This window comes from Osmia lignaria, unplaced genomic scaffold (genome assembly GCF_051020975.1).
Source record: "Osmia lignaria lignaria isolate PbOS001 unplaced genomic scaffold, iyOsmLign1 scaffold0001, whole genome shotgun sequence".
Classification (NCBI taxonomy): Eukaryota; Metazoa; Arthropoda; class Insecta; order Hymenoptera; family Megachilidae; genus Osmia; species Osmia lignaria.
Window position 1 is genome coordinate 31,842,825 of NW_027478158.1, and position 13,245 is coordinate 31,856,069.

General features: G+C 49.9%; 1 protein-coding gene across 1 annotated transcript; it reads right to left on the bottom strand.

Moving 5' to 3' along the window:
* Window positions 1-10,465: 10,465 nt before the first annotated feature.
* On the bottom strand, window positions 10,466-12,730 carry LOC143306173 (uncharacterized). Its single transcript, XM_076693040.1, has 3 exons — window positions 12,568-12,730; window positions 12,293-12,409; window positions 10,466-12,160 (listed from the first exon to the last, which is right to left on the bottom strand). The coding sequence occupies exon 3, from the start codon at window positions 12,149-12,151 to the stop codon at window positions 10,466-10,468; it is 1,686 nt and encodes a 561-aa protein (XP_076549155.1). The 5' UTR covers window positions 12,152-12,160; window positions 12,293-12,409; window positions 12,568-12,730.
* Between the last annotated feature and the right edge of the window lie 515 nt (window positions 12,731-13,245).

Below are 13,245 nucleotides of genomic sequence, written 5' to 3' on the forward strand. Positions count from 1 at the left end.
GGAGGGATCACACCCGAGGAGATCATCGCTGTGGTGAGGGGTATGCCGGTGAACAAGGCACCTGGTCCAGACAGGTTGTCTTCGGCAGTAACGAAGAAATTTAGTATGGAAGCGTCTAGGTGGCTTGCACACATCTACAATACATGCTATGCCAAGGGTTACTGGCCAAGGTCGTGGAAGACAGGACGCTTAGTTCTGTTACCTAAAGGGAAGGCCACGAAAGCCGAAGAGAGGGCATACAGACCTCTCTCGATAATCCCCTGTTTAGCTAAAAGCCTAGAAAAGGTAATTAAGACCCGTTTATTAAAGGAATTAGAGAAAAATGATCTGGCAGAGAACCAGTTCGGGTTTAGAAAAGGGCGATCAACAATCGACGCGATGGACAGGTTGGACTATATTTGGCAAACGGCACGTAGAGATGGAAGACACTGCCTCCTGGTGCTGTTGGATGTAAAAAACGCATTCAACACCATCAGGTGGAGCAGTATCATTAGGTGTATGGTGGAACGAGGATTCTCTCCGGAGCTAATTGCATTTATACGTAACTATTTAAGCGAGAGATGGATTGTGTACAACTCCGCCGAGGGGGAACTACGTTACCAGGTTTTTGGCGGGGTCCCACAGGGTTCTGTGATAGGACCAATACTGTGGAACCTCGTGTACGATGGCCTGTTGAGAATACGACTACGCAGAGATGTGTACCTGATAGCGTACGCGGACGATATTGGAATCGTGGTCGTCGATGAAGACCTGCATAGGATGGTGTATGTGGCAGAAGAGACGATTAAGGACCTGGGTGACTGGTATAAAGAGGAGGGCCTGAGCCTGGCAAACCACAAAACTGAGGCCGTATTGTTAACAGGGAGAAAGGTAACGGGTGGTCTTAGGCTGATTTGCGGGGACGCTGAGATCAATACGTCCCGCGAAGCAAGATATCTGGGTCTCATTCTTGAAATGAACCATGGTTTTAAGAGCCACATTGAAACGGCCTGTAACAAGGCCCTAAAATACGCTAATGTACTGGCCCAATTGATGCCCAATATAGGTGGAGCGGGTAACCAGGCCCGCAGGCTATATTACAGGGTGGTAGAATCGGTTATCCTATATGCTGCCCCATTATGGGTCACCGGTCTGCAATTCAGTATGAATCGGAAGCTATTGGCGGGCACACAACGTACGGCGCTTTTAAGATTAGCACAAGCCTATAGGACCACGTCAGTTGATGCGCTTTGCGTCATAACGGGACAGATACCCATTGATTTGATGGTAAAGGAAAGGGGGCGTATCTACAAAAGGAGGAAAGAAAATAAAAACTACACTACCGAGGAGATTAGCGGGACCAAAAAGGAAGAGAGGGAGGTGACCTTAGAGACCTGGGAACGGAGATGGACTGAGTCAATGAAGGGCAGATGGACATTCGAGCTGATTCCCAAGGTAAAAGACTGGATAACATGGGGACCGAAGCTTTTGAGTTACCATGTAACCCAAGTACTAACAGGTCATGGTTGCTTCGGCACTTACCTGTGGAAAATTGGTAAAAAGGAAAGTCCCGGATGTTGGTTCTGTGAGGGCTACGAAGACAGTCCAGAGCATTTTTTGTTTAGCTGTAGTCGGTGGAGGGTGGAAAGAGCCACATTGAATACTACTATAGGCGAACCTCTTGGAGTTGGAAATTTTATTAGGTTATTAGGTGACAATAGGTATAGGGACCATATAATCAGGTTTGTGACCGGATCATTAAGAGACAAAGAGAAATACGAGAGAGATAGAGAAAACGAGATGAGAATAAGGAGAAACCCGAGCGCTCGTAGAAAAAGATGATATTATGCTTGAAAATAGAGCCTCAATGTAACAAAATCAATTCTCTAGTCAAGGCACCATATACACGCCGATTCTCTGTGTGATGTTGTCTGTATTTATTTATTTATTATTTAGTCGTAAGTACGTATGCTTCGCATAACCTCTTTGTGAAGATTTTAATCCAAACCGACGCACCTATTGGGTAGCTTTTTTAAAATTTGACAAAGGGTACTTTTACCTGATTATCGTTTTAAATCATGAGTATGGCCGTATAAGCCTTTGTACTGTGTTGACGCGGAGCATTTGTACAACATGTATTCACTCCGGTGTTTGGAAACGCCTTATGGGCGTGCCCCGCTTGAAGGAGGAGCTGTTACGGGCCTGGTGGGCGGACCTATGATAAGCCACGCCTTGTGACGGATAGGATCAGCAGAATTGTAGATACGATCCTTCGGATACGGGGTTAGATCACTTGTACAAGGCGGAGCATAGTAGCCTAATACCATTAGATGGGAGTACGTCCATACGGTAGGAGAGCGGGTTCAGTCTTACCACGTCCAGGTGGGCTGAGTCGTTCGTAACCACGCCCATAATATATGGAGGAGGAGCGACAGGAAAATGTATGGGTGATGGAAGCTAATGGACATCCCGTGATTTTTGACGCCAGACGCCACCCCCCCCCTCCCGAAGTAATGCCTCTGATCACTAGACCGCGGCTGTTCCGGGGTGGAGGGGATAAAACAGGCAACCAGAACGGGAAATCGAGGTGGGTTTTTTAGTGGGTAGACCAAGCCTTGGGAGTCCCACAGTACCGGGCATTTAACATCGTTGCCCGGTCTGCATAAATGCATTTTTCCCACCTCGTTAAAATAAAAAAAAAAAAAAAAAAAAAAAAAAAAAAAAAAGGTTAGGTTAGGTTAGTGCAGTACGGGCGGCCGTAGTGAGCGGACACGTGCCGGGTCCGCTCCGGCCTCATCCGGTTTTAAGCGGGGAAAAGTTCGGTGAAAAATCCAGTGGTGAGTGGGACCCTTAGGTGGAAGGTAGTGTGTGAGTTTTAAGCCATAATTTGTAGAAATCGGACCGGGAATTAACAAATTATAGGCGTTTAAATCTCATCGGAGAGAGAAAGTGACAGGTGGATCACATTACCACGCGTGAAACAAACTGCACTCAACAGGAACGGGTTTAACATGCACATAAACGAGTAGAGCGGGGTTAACAACGGCTGATTCGGCACAAACAAACACAGAAAAGGGCGAAACACAGGCGAAATAACGTGGAAACAATTGGGGACATGTAGCGAGCAAGATGGCGGGACCACGTGGTGGATAGCACTTGGACACCTTAACAGGCACAACAGGACGACACCAGGAGCAATACACGCACAAAAAGCACAGAGGTAACACCACACTGACGCGAGAGACGACGTACAACAACGGTGAGTCGATTTATATAGATATTTTCGGAGATTTGAGTCGTTAAAGCACGGAAATTAACACGTGGAAGAAAGAGGAAACGATAAGCGACAACCGGATGCAGCCAGCGCGACGACTCGGGCAAATTTTCGAGTTGTGCGCATGCGCAAGGTGCTGATTACCCAATCAGAGTGCGTTAAACGGTTCGCGCCGGCGCAATATGTAAATATCTGATGAAGAACACCGAAGGAGCTAGCAGTGCTGGGGCCCGGAGCAATGGGGAAAAATTTTAGAAAATTTATTGCGGGACTTTTATAAACATTTAGTGTATGTTGGCGAATGGGGTGAAGGACCTAATTAGCTATTGAACGTTTTTATAAGGAACATTAAACAGGATTCGCTTAATTTTCGCGTCGTTTTCAGCGTTTTAAAGTATTAGGCGCCCACCCCATTTGGACTAGATACTTCGGTGTACTGCAAAGTCTGGGTTTTGACGTCATCGTCGCAGAAGTAGTGCGCGGTGGCTGGCCGCTACTACAGGTCGGCGATTAAGTGGCTCCTATAGTGGTGCGCGATAAAATGGCTCGTAAAATTTTTTATTACGGATTTCGAATAATATATTTCCGGGGTCCTGGGGGACGCAGGGGTCATTTTGACCCATGGGGTCCTGAAGACCCCACGGGGTTCTAAGGACCCCATGACGTCACGGTGACGTCGTGCGCGCTGGACCTCGTTATATGCTTGCGATGAAGCGATTTTGTCTTTTCATGGGACCTGGGGACCCCACTAGGGCATTGGAGACCCCGTGACGTCATGATGACGTGGCGCGTGCCCAGTGATGCGCGACAGACTTGTCTATTCTCGGCCTCGAAGCAAATTCTGACTTTCCATGGGTCCCGGGTACCCCACGGGGTCTCGAGGAACCCAATGTAAAGATGGTCCTCTAGGATAAGGGGCCGGGGCTGAAGGGAACCCAGGGGGCTATGAAGCACCCGGTGTAAGGCGGGACCTCCAGGATAAGGGGTTGGGGCCCCCGTAAACCCATGGGGCTACGAGACACCCAGTGTAAGGAGGGTTCACCCGATTCAGGGGTTGGGGTCCTTAGGACCCCATAGCGGAATGACGTCAGTAGGGAGGTGTAGAAGCGAATGAACAAGTGACCGAGGGAAATATAAGAACCACAATAGAGTTTTAGAACAAAGTTCGGATTTTCCACCTTTTATGTGTTTTTGATGGTTATCACCCTCGGAGGTCCCGTGGGGGGTCCCTCCCCCTCGACATGTACAGGGTGATTCAAAGTGGCTGTGAGATTTTCGTGATTTGTCGGTACTATGGGGTGCGGGGAAGTGCCCAAGCGATATTCAGGGGCCTTTTAGTCCAGGTGGTCGTGTTAACCATTGTGTGCATATCCCAGCTTACGTTGACGACTTGGTGGTGATTTACGGACTATGCTATTGTATAACGGATGGGTAATGGACTGGACTTATTTTATGACGACCTGGCTTGTTATATGGACTATTCTATTTAAAATTATGATGAACTACGACGACAAAAGTAAGAAGGTTTACGGTGCAGGGGGCTTCGGATCCCCCAGTATCGGCGCGGTGGGCAGCGTAGGTGCAGGCTCCCCCGCGTCGTTATCTAGCGACTGCACAGTACGGGTGGCAGACCGCCAGGCCCCCGTACCAGTAAAGGTTACTGGCGAAGTCCCGGCGTTGAACCAGGGAGACTTGGTGACAAGTCGCGGTTTTGCGAGGAGACCGAAGCTGAGTAGGACCCCACCCAGCGGCTCCAAGAGTCTCGGGAGCGACAACTCGGAGACTTGAGTCGATTGATTTAACGGGAGACGAGGCGGAAAGTGAAAGCGAAACGAGTAAGAAGAGTGTGAGAGGGGGAAGGAGAGGGGGAACCCCTACCCTCTCGCAACAAAGGAGGACCAGTCTCACGCTAGAGGAGAAGGTGGACGCTGGATTAGCGGCCATGGAGAAGCTATTGAGTGTGATTAACGACCACAACACGGTGTTCGATAACTTGATATTGAAGGGAGATAAGGAGGTGGATTTTATACTAAGAAGTACGTACGCATCTATGAAGGGCCACATACAGGAGGTAATGGACACGGTAGGGGATCTGAGAAAAGTACATACCGATCATACAGCTGCGAAGAAAAGCAAGGGTACCCACTGGAAGCCGGCGATGATGGAGCCTACAGACTCGCCTACGGATGGTGGACCTGCAAAAGAAAAGAAAATGAAGAGCATTAGTACACAGACAGACATCGATTTGAGGAGTGATTTCCCTCCTCTCCCGGCTGGAAAGCAGCAGAAGAGGAAGGAGACCACCCCCCCTATAAACAAGCAGGGAAAGAGGACAAGATTCCAGGGTAATTATGGACTGATGGAGACCCAGAATGTGGGAAATGATGGGGATGGAGAACAGACGACAGGACAGGAGAGGGAAGGAGCCTGTAAGGAGCCGGATTGGTCGGAAGTCAGGAGGAGGAAAAGGCGGAGCAACTTGGAGGAGGAGGATGGGGTGGGGACCACTCCCAACAAGAGGGAAACCCCCAGACCAAACAAGGGAAGGGGTAGCGCGGAGAAGACTACCCCGAGGAGGAATTTTAAGCCGCAGGCACTAGCGGTCCGTTTCGGGAAGGAGATATCTTTTGCGGATGTCCTCAAAAGGGTTAAGGGTGCAGCGGGTAAGATCCCGGAGGGAGTCCGAAATGTGAAGCAGACCAGGGCAGGTAACCTGCTCATAGAGTTTGATCAAGGAGCGGACTTGGAGGGACTCAGAAAGAATTTGGATGGGAATTTGGGCCCGGAAGTCGAGGTCACTAGGCTCCAGAAAATGATGGACATAGAGATAAGAGGTATAGATCCATCGGTTGAGAAGGAAGAGGTGTATGAGGCGATAAAAAGCGAGTTGGGACATGAAGCCAGGGGGGTCAGGGTGAAGGTCTTCCGCACCGATCCCAGGCTAAGCAGAGTGGCCGTGATTGAGGGCCCTGCTGCCGATATGAGTCGACTCCTGAACGGAAGGAGAATTTTGATTGGCTGGACTGCTGTCACGGCACGCGAGATTCCACGGCTGCTGCGCTGTTATAAGTGCCACGCTATTGGCCATGTTGCGAGTGCCTGCAATGTAACGGGCGATAGAGATGGCTTCTGCAGAAAGTGCGGAGACAGAGGGCACCAGATGAGAGACTGCAAAAATGAGACAAGGTGTAGGCTTTGTGTGGCAGATGGTCTCCCACCGGACCAAGCGGGACACGTAGCGGCCTCGGTCCGGTGCCCAAGGTATAAAGAGGCGCTTAGGCAAAGCAGGCGAGGGTAATATGAGGTTACTGCAGGTGAACCTAAACCACTGCAGATTGGCGCACGACCTGTTGCTGGTCGGAGCAGCGGAGCGAAGGGTGGACGTCGTAGCGGTTTCCGAACCCTACACCGTACCTGAGAGCTGGTTTAGCGACACTACGGGCAGAGCGGCGATATACATCACTGGTGAGGGGCTAGAAAAATGCAGACAGACGTCAATATTTGGCAGTGGTAACGGCTATGTGGCAATTAGCTACAACGACGTGGGAATCGTCAGTGTTTATGTGTCCCCTAATGCTAGCCGTCAGGAGGTGGAGAATGTGTTCTCGGGGCTGGAGCTATTGGTCAAACAATTGAGTGCGTCCCATCACAGGATCGTAGTAATGGGGGACTTCAATGCTAAGTCCCCGCTCTGGGGTGCGGCAGATTGGTGTGGGAGGGGCAGGGTTTTATACCAACTGGCGTCGAGCCTTGGGCTACGCCCCGTAATAGCCGAAGGGGGTGTGACCTGTGAGAGGGGAAAGGGGTCGGTAATTGATTTCCTTCTTGGTAGTGAACAGGCGCTGAGTACCCATGATGTATCGATGGTCCTTGATGAATTTACGGCTTCTGACCACAGGTATATCCTGCACGAGTTTAGGGGTGACGGTACGGGGCTGCCTCGAGACCAGGACCCCTTTAACCTGGGAAAGGGTAGGATAGATGAGGATAGGCTCCTTGCCAGCCTTCTCAAGAGATACGGTGACGAAAACTTTGGGAAACTGGGAAGGACAGGTACCACAAATGAGGTGGATAAGTTCATCGAAGAGCTGGAGAAGGCCGTCAATAAGCACACTTATTATAGTGGGGCGGTTCAGAGGGACCGCAAACCGGCTTATTGGTGGACAGAGTCCATCGCTGAAATGAGAAGGCTGGTTAATAAAAGCCGGAGGAAATATACCCGGGCAAGGGCAAGGGGCAATGAACTGGACATAGCAACTAAACATGAGGAGTACAAGAAGGCTAAAAAAGACATGGATAGGGGAGTAAAAAAGGCTAAGAAAGTAAACTGGAGGGAGTTACTAAACGAAGTCGATGGTGACATATGGGGGAGACCGTACAAGATAGTGATGAAACGGTTAAAGGGGAAGGCGAACAAGCCCGACGTTATGAGCCCGGGAGAGGTGGAGACGGTAGTGAAGAATTTGTTCATGGTGAAACCCCCTGTATCACGGCAACCTGAAAGAAGTATAGTCATTAATGTAGTGAGCGAAGAGGAGATCGGGAATACTTACCTATCAGAGGATGATAGAGCGCAGGGACCTGATGGAAATGGTGGTGCGGACATGGTGAGAGGAAGAGGGATGGGGGCAGGGAGTGCCCAAGGATACTTACCGACATACTTACCTGTAGTTGGGAGGACCTCAGTAGGGGCTAGTGGGCCGTCTGACCCCCCGGACCCACTGGAATTTCACCGGAATGTTGAGAGGCCGGATGTGATTAGACCCGCGGAGATTTTCCTACTAGCGAGGAGGATGTCGGCTAAGAAGGCACCGGGCCCAGATAGAATATCGTCAGCGGTGGCCAAAAAGTTCGCCATGGGCGCGTCCAAATGGCTCGCCCACATATTTACTACGTGTTATAGGAGGGGTTATTGGCCCACCCCCTGGAAGACGGGGAGGTTGGTTTTACTCCCTAAGGCGAAGGCGCAGGGTATTGAGGAGAAGGCGTACCGCCCCCTCTCCATTATATCGTGCCTGGCGAAGCTGCTAGAGAAAGTGGTTAAGAGCAGGATCCTAACTGAGCTCGACAAAAATGACCTAGCAGATAACCAGTTTGGGTTTAGGAGAGGAAGGTCCACTCTAGACGCGATGGAGATGCTGAGGAAACATTGGGAGACTGCCAGAAGAGAGGGACGTCATTGCCTGCTCATTCTGCTGGATGTGAAGAACGCATTTAACACGGTCAGGTGGGAGAGTGTTATAAGGTGCATGCGTGAACGAGGTTTTTCCAGAGAATTGATTAGGTTCATTAGCAGCTACTTGGAGGATCGCTGGATCATGCTGAACACGAGGGACGAAACGCTACGGTTCCAGGTATTCGGAGGAGTACCACAAGGGTCGGTTATAGGACCTATCCTCTGGAATCTGGTTTATGACGGACTATTGCGTATTAGACTTCGGAGGGACGTGTACCTGATAGGATACGCGGACGATATAGGTATCGCCATTATCGACAATGATTTTGACAGGATGGTGGGCGTGGCCGAAAGAACGATAAGAGACATGAGCGGCTGGTATGAGTCAGAGGGACTTAAGCTCGCCCACCATAACACGGAGGCGATCCTCCTGACGAGCCGCAAGGTGTGCGGAGGCCTCACATTCAGGTGTGGCGACTCCGACATAAGAACGAGCAGAACAGCACGCTATCTAGGTTTGATCCTGGAAATGAACCGTGGGTACCGCGTTCACATTGAAACAGCCTGTAACAAAGCGCTGAAATACACCAATATCCTGGCGCAACTTATGCCAAACTTGAGAGGGGCTGGGAATATGGCGAGACGGCTCTACTATAAAGTAGTGGAGTCGGTAATTTTATACGCGGCACCATTGTGGGCCCTGGGTTTGGAACTGGGTGTTAACCGTAAACTACTTATTAGCACGCAACGGACGGCGTTATTAAGAGTCGCGCAAGCATATAGAACAACGTCCGCGGATGCCTTGTGTGTTATTACAGGACAGATCCCTATAGACCTCCTGGTAAGGGAGAGAGAGAGAGTGTACTATAGGAGTAAGGAATTGGGCCCTGCCAAGATAGAGGGGGTGAGGGATATCAAGAAGGAGGAGCGAGAGGCCACCCTAGAGGCCTGGCAAAGCAGGTGGGCGGAGTCTAGCAAGGGTAGGTGGTCCTTTGCGTTGATTCCCCGCCTTAAGGAATGGATAGGGTGGGGACCAAAGCTGTTGAGTTTTCATATGACGCAAGTTGTCACGGGCCACGGGTGCTTTGGCACATATTTACAAAAAATTGGTAAACAAGACCGCTCAGAGTGCTGGTTCTGCCCGGGAGAGGTGGACGACCCAGATCATTTCCTGTTCCATTGCGGGAAGTGGAGGACAGAGAGGGCGGCCCTATGCGCGGATGTGGGCGTGGCACTGGACCCTGGAAATTTCATCGACTCGTTGAAAGAACCCAGGAAAAGGGACAGGATTATCGGCTTTGTTATAGGCTCAATGAGAGAAAAAGAGGCCCACGAGAGGAACATGGAAAGGGAGGCACGTGATAGGAGAAGGCCACGTTCGAGCACATAATGGCAGAATAGAGGGGATGTGCAATTATTTGTGCTACTAGGTGCCCTCTACACACCAGTAGAGTGATCGTCCTATTTATTTATTGATATGTTTATTTATTTATTTATTTAATTAGTGACGTACGCCCCTATTCTTTACTGAATAGGGTAGGGTGACTATTTTAACTACTGACCATCGACTAGATTTTATATTTTAGTGACTGACAAGCGGGTTACTCCAGTATGTGGTTTTAATTTTCGACGTGCCAGACTATTTTATCACCAACGAATGATTATAGGCGAAAACGGATTATTGGCGGGAACACGCCTCGTGGATGGTAGGCTGCGCCTCCTGCCCGTAGTGTTGCATAGCTCGAAAGTAGACAGCACTTAGTCGCCCATGTGTGGGTGGAGCCCCGTTTCTCCCGCCCGCCCCCGAAGTATTGCTGAAGACCATTGGTCAGAGCGGTTCCGGGGGCGGAGTTTCGTATGGTTAGGGGCATAATGGAAGGGAAATCGAGGTGGGTTTTTTAGTGGGTAGACCATATGGGAGTCCCACAGTACCGGGCACATAACACCTTGCCCGGTCTGCATAAACGCATTTTTCCCACCTCGTTAAAAAAAAAAAAAAAAAAAAAAAGGTTAGGTTGGGTTAGGTTAGGTTAGGGTTAGGTTTTAGGTATAAGAACCAAGCGGCCAACCTTCCATGAGTTCGGGAAATAACCAAGGCGGTAACACGCGTTAAATAGGTCGCGTATCCATTCAGGGGCTAGCCTCATTATGGGACGGAGGGCCTCTCCGGTTATTCCGTCGCGACCGGGTGCTTTTCCTCCCGATACCTTGGCAAGAGCTGCTACGGCATCACGTGTGCTGAATGGGTAGGGAATACGCGGATCCTCTGGGGCTACTCTACAAATCGGTTCTGTAAACGATGGGGTAGGACTTGTACTATTTGTTATCGGTCGATTCACTGAGGGTGGAGCGGCAGGCCCTATTGAGGTTGATCGGCTCGGGGTGGTGCAACTGGGCCCGGGCTGTGGACTGGCCGATCGGTTTCGAGGGGCAGGGGTAGGGTTCGTGACGTCAGGCACAGGGGCTGACCCGGCAGTGGTCACAGGAGGTTCGGTCACGAACAACTGGGACACGGCTGTTTTAAACTCGGTTTCATTTAGGCGCAGCAAGGGAGATCTTCCTTTCAGACGGTTCATCACTGCCTTATAAGGTTTTCCCCACGGATAACGGGCTATTTCGTCTATCATCCCGGACCATGAGGCATCCTTGCTTTGTCGAATAGCCTTAATCAGCGCGCGGCGATCGGATACCATTAGCTGACGTAAAGGGTGTTGAGAATCGACTGATACGTTGCGGTTATTCTTCGACATATTTAAGGCTGCACGCCGCCATTTTGCACGCGATCGCGCCGCGTTTAATCTAAGTCTCGATATTTCCTTGGTCCACCAGGCTACGTATTTTCGCTTCCGGGCGGAGTTGTGGGACCTTGGTATACGTGCCGATTCATACCAGGATTCTAGCTCTGCTATGGCGGTGTCTATACTGGCGGTGTCCTCGAATACGTGAATGGGTAGTTCCCGAACCCAGGCGTCAGTTTCCGGCGGTAGAGATAGGTTGTTTTTAATTATCGAAGCCCATGCTTCTTTATCGGGGGGGTTGTACGATGTATTCCACATGGAATTCATTGATGAAGACTCGAAAGTGTCTGTTGCGGAAAAGCGATGCACCAGGTAATTGTGATCAGAGCCGGTGTATTTCGTGGATACGAACGAGCTCTTTAGACGGGATCTTAGGGCATGACTGCACGCTACTGCATCGATTCGCGATTGCTGATGGTTTCGGACGAACGAGGGACCTCCCTTGCTATTCACGGGTATCAGACCCGATTGCTCACAGACGCGAAGTAGCCGGTATCCGCGCGCATCGGTGCGATCTGAACCCCATTGTACTGAACGCGCGTTGAAATCTCCGGATATTATCACGGGCTTCGTTGAAGACGCGACTCCAGCTGCTAAACCATCTAATTGGCCTTCATATGTGGCCATGGTTAGGGAGGGGGAAAAATAGCAACCGAATATAACGAAATCGCGAGTTTCTAGACCGATGCAACCGTCGGAGGTATGTATTTTGCGTATCATGCCCAGCTCGGCGGTCGGTGGTGTTCGCTGCACGCACCACATGCTCAGCGTCCCGCTTGGGTCTGTGTGCCATTCTGGCCGGGGGCGATGTGGCTCACTGATCACTACAATGTCGGCACGGTAGTCGTGTGCGGCTTGCCATAGGATGTCCTGTGCTGCGCGGCAGTGGTTCAGGTTCGCTTGCAGCACAGTGAAGGCGGACATTGCTGTTTTCTGTCAATTAAATTATGATTTTAGTTTGTTGTTTCTCTACGCTTGTGCTAACTTGTTACATGAACGGTGTCTAGTCGATATATGATTTATGATATATGATTTATGTTAATTTTGAGCAGTTCATTGGCTTACCTGTCGACTGTAATAGGGCCCCCCCTTTTTTCTTTTCTACTTTCTGTGCGCCTTCGCCCTCTCCTGCCTTTTCTTCTCTCTGGTTCCTTCTTTTCGCGATAGATTTCTATGTGATTCCTGTATGGCACGCGAGCGGGATGAAATTTGGATTTTGTCAAATTTTAAATCTTGTTGGGATGGAATACGGTAGTTCATTGGAGGTGCAGCAGGTGTGATTTCTACTAACTGGGGTTGGAGGATTTATCGCTGGCGATTAGCTGGCAATTGATACATACCTTCTGTGTACTCACTTGAAGAGTTTCGAGGCAAAATTCTGTCCAGGAAGTTGATCAATGTGCTTCGACGGCAGTTCGACGGGTTATGAACCGTCTAGTTGGCAGAATGAGCTAGTGCTGCGACGTCGTTTCTTCTCGGCACGACATTGGCTCCCGCACTGGCTTCAAGCGGTGGTGGGGGGAGGGGGCGTGGCGAGTGGTGGATGCTATGTCCGCCTACCCTGTCCTCGTCCTCACGTCCGTCTTTAGTTAGTGATCGCTATAATTAATAATCCTATCTTATAATCTGTTCACTCTCTTGTGCTCTGCTGTATTGTTTGCTCAGTTACCAAATGCATGTTTGCGGTGGCTCGGATGTGGATTTTGATGAGCATCGTGCCCTTCAGCCGACGGTCACTTCAATTGATTTACTTAATTCATTATACGATCAAATTGGAATTGTTAGCTCCATTATGGGCGCGTATATACTTCCTGCATTTCTCCTTGTTTGCTTATTATGGGACATTGATTCTACATTGATGTTAGCGCTTCCTTCTTATTGATTTCTTTGCCACATAGAACCCTTACCTTACCTTGATGGTTGAATTTAGGTTTTATTTATGTTTCAGTAGCTTTTAGTAGCTTTCATCCCCGCTAAGTCACATAACTTGTGCTGTTCGATTTAGAAATCTCAATTAT

Excerpts from the sequence above, each read along its gene's own strand:
- LOC143306173 (XM_076693040.1), bottom strand. The coding sequence starts at position 12,151 with ATGTCCGCCTTCACTGTGCTGCAAGCGAACCTGAACCACTGCCGCGCA.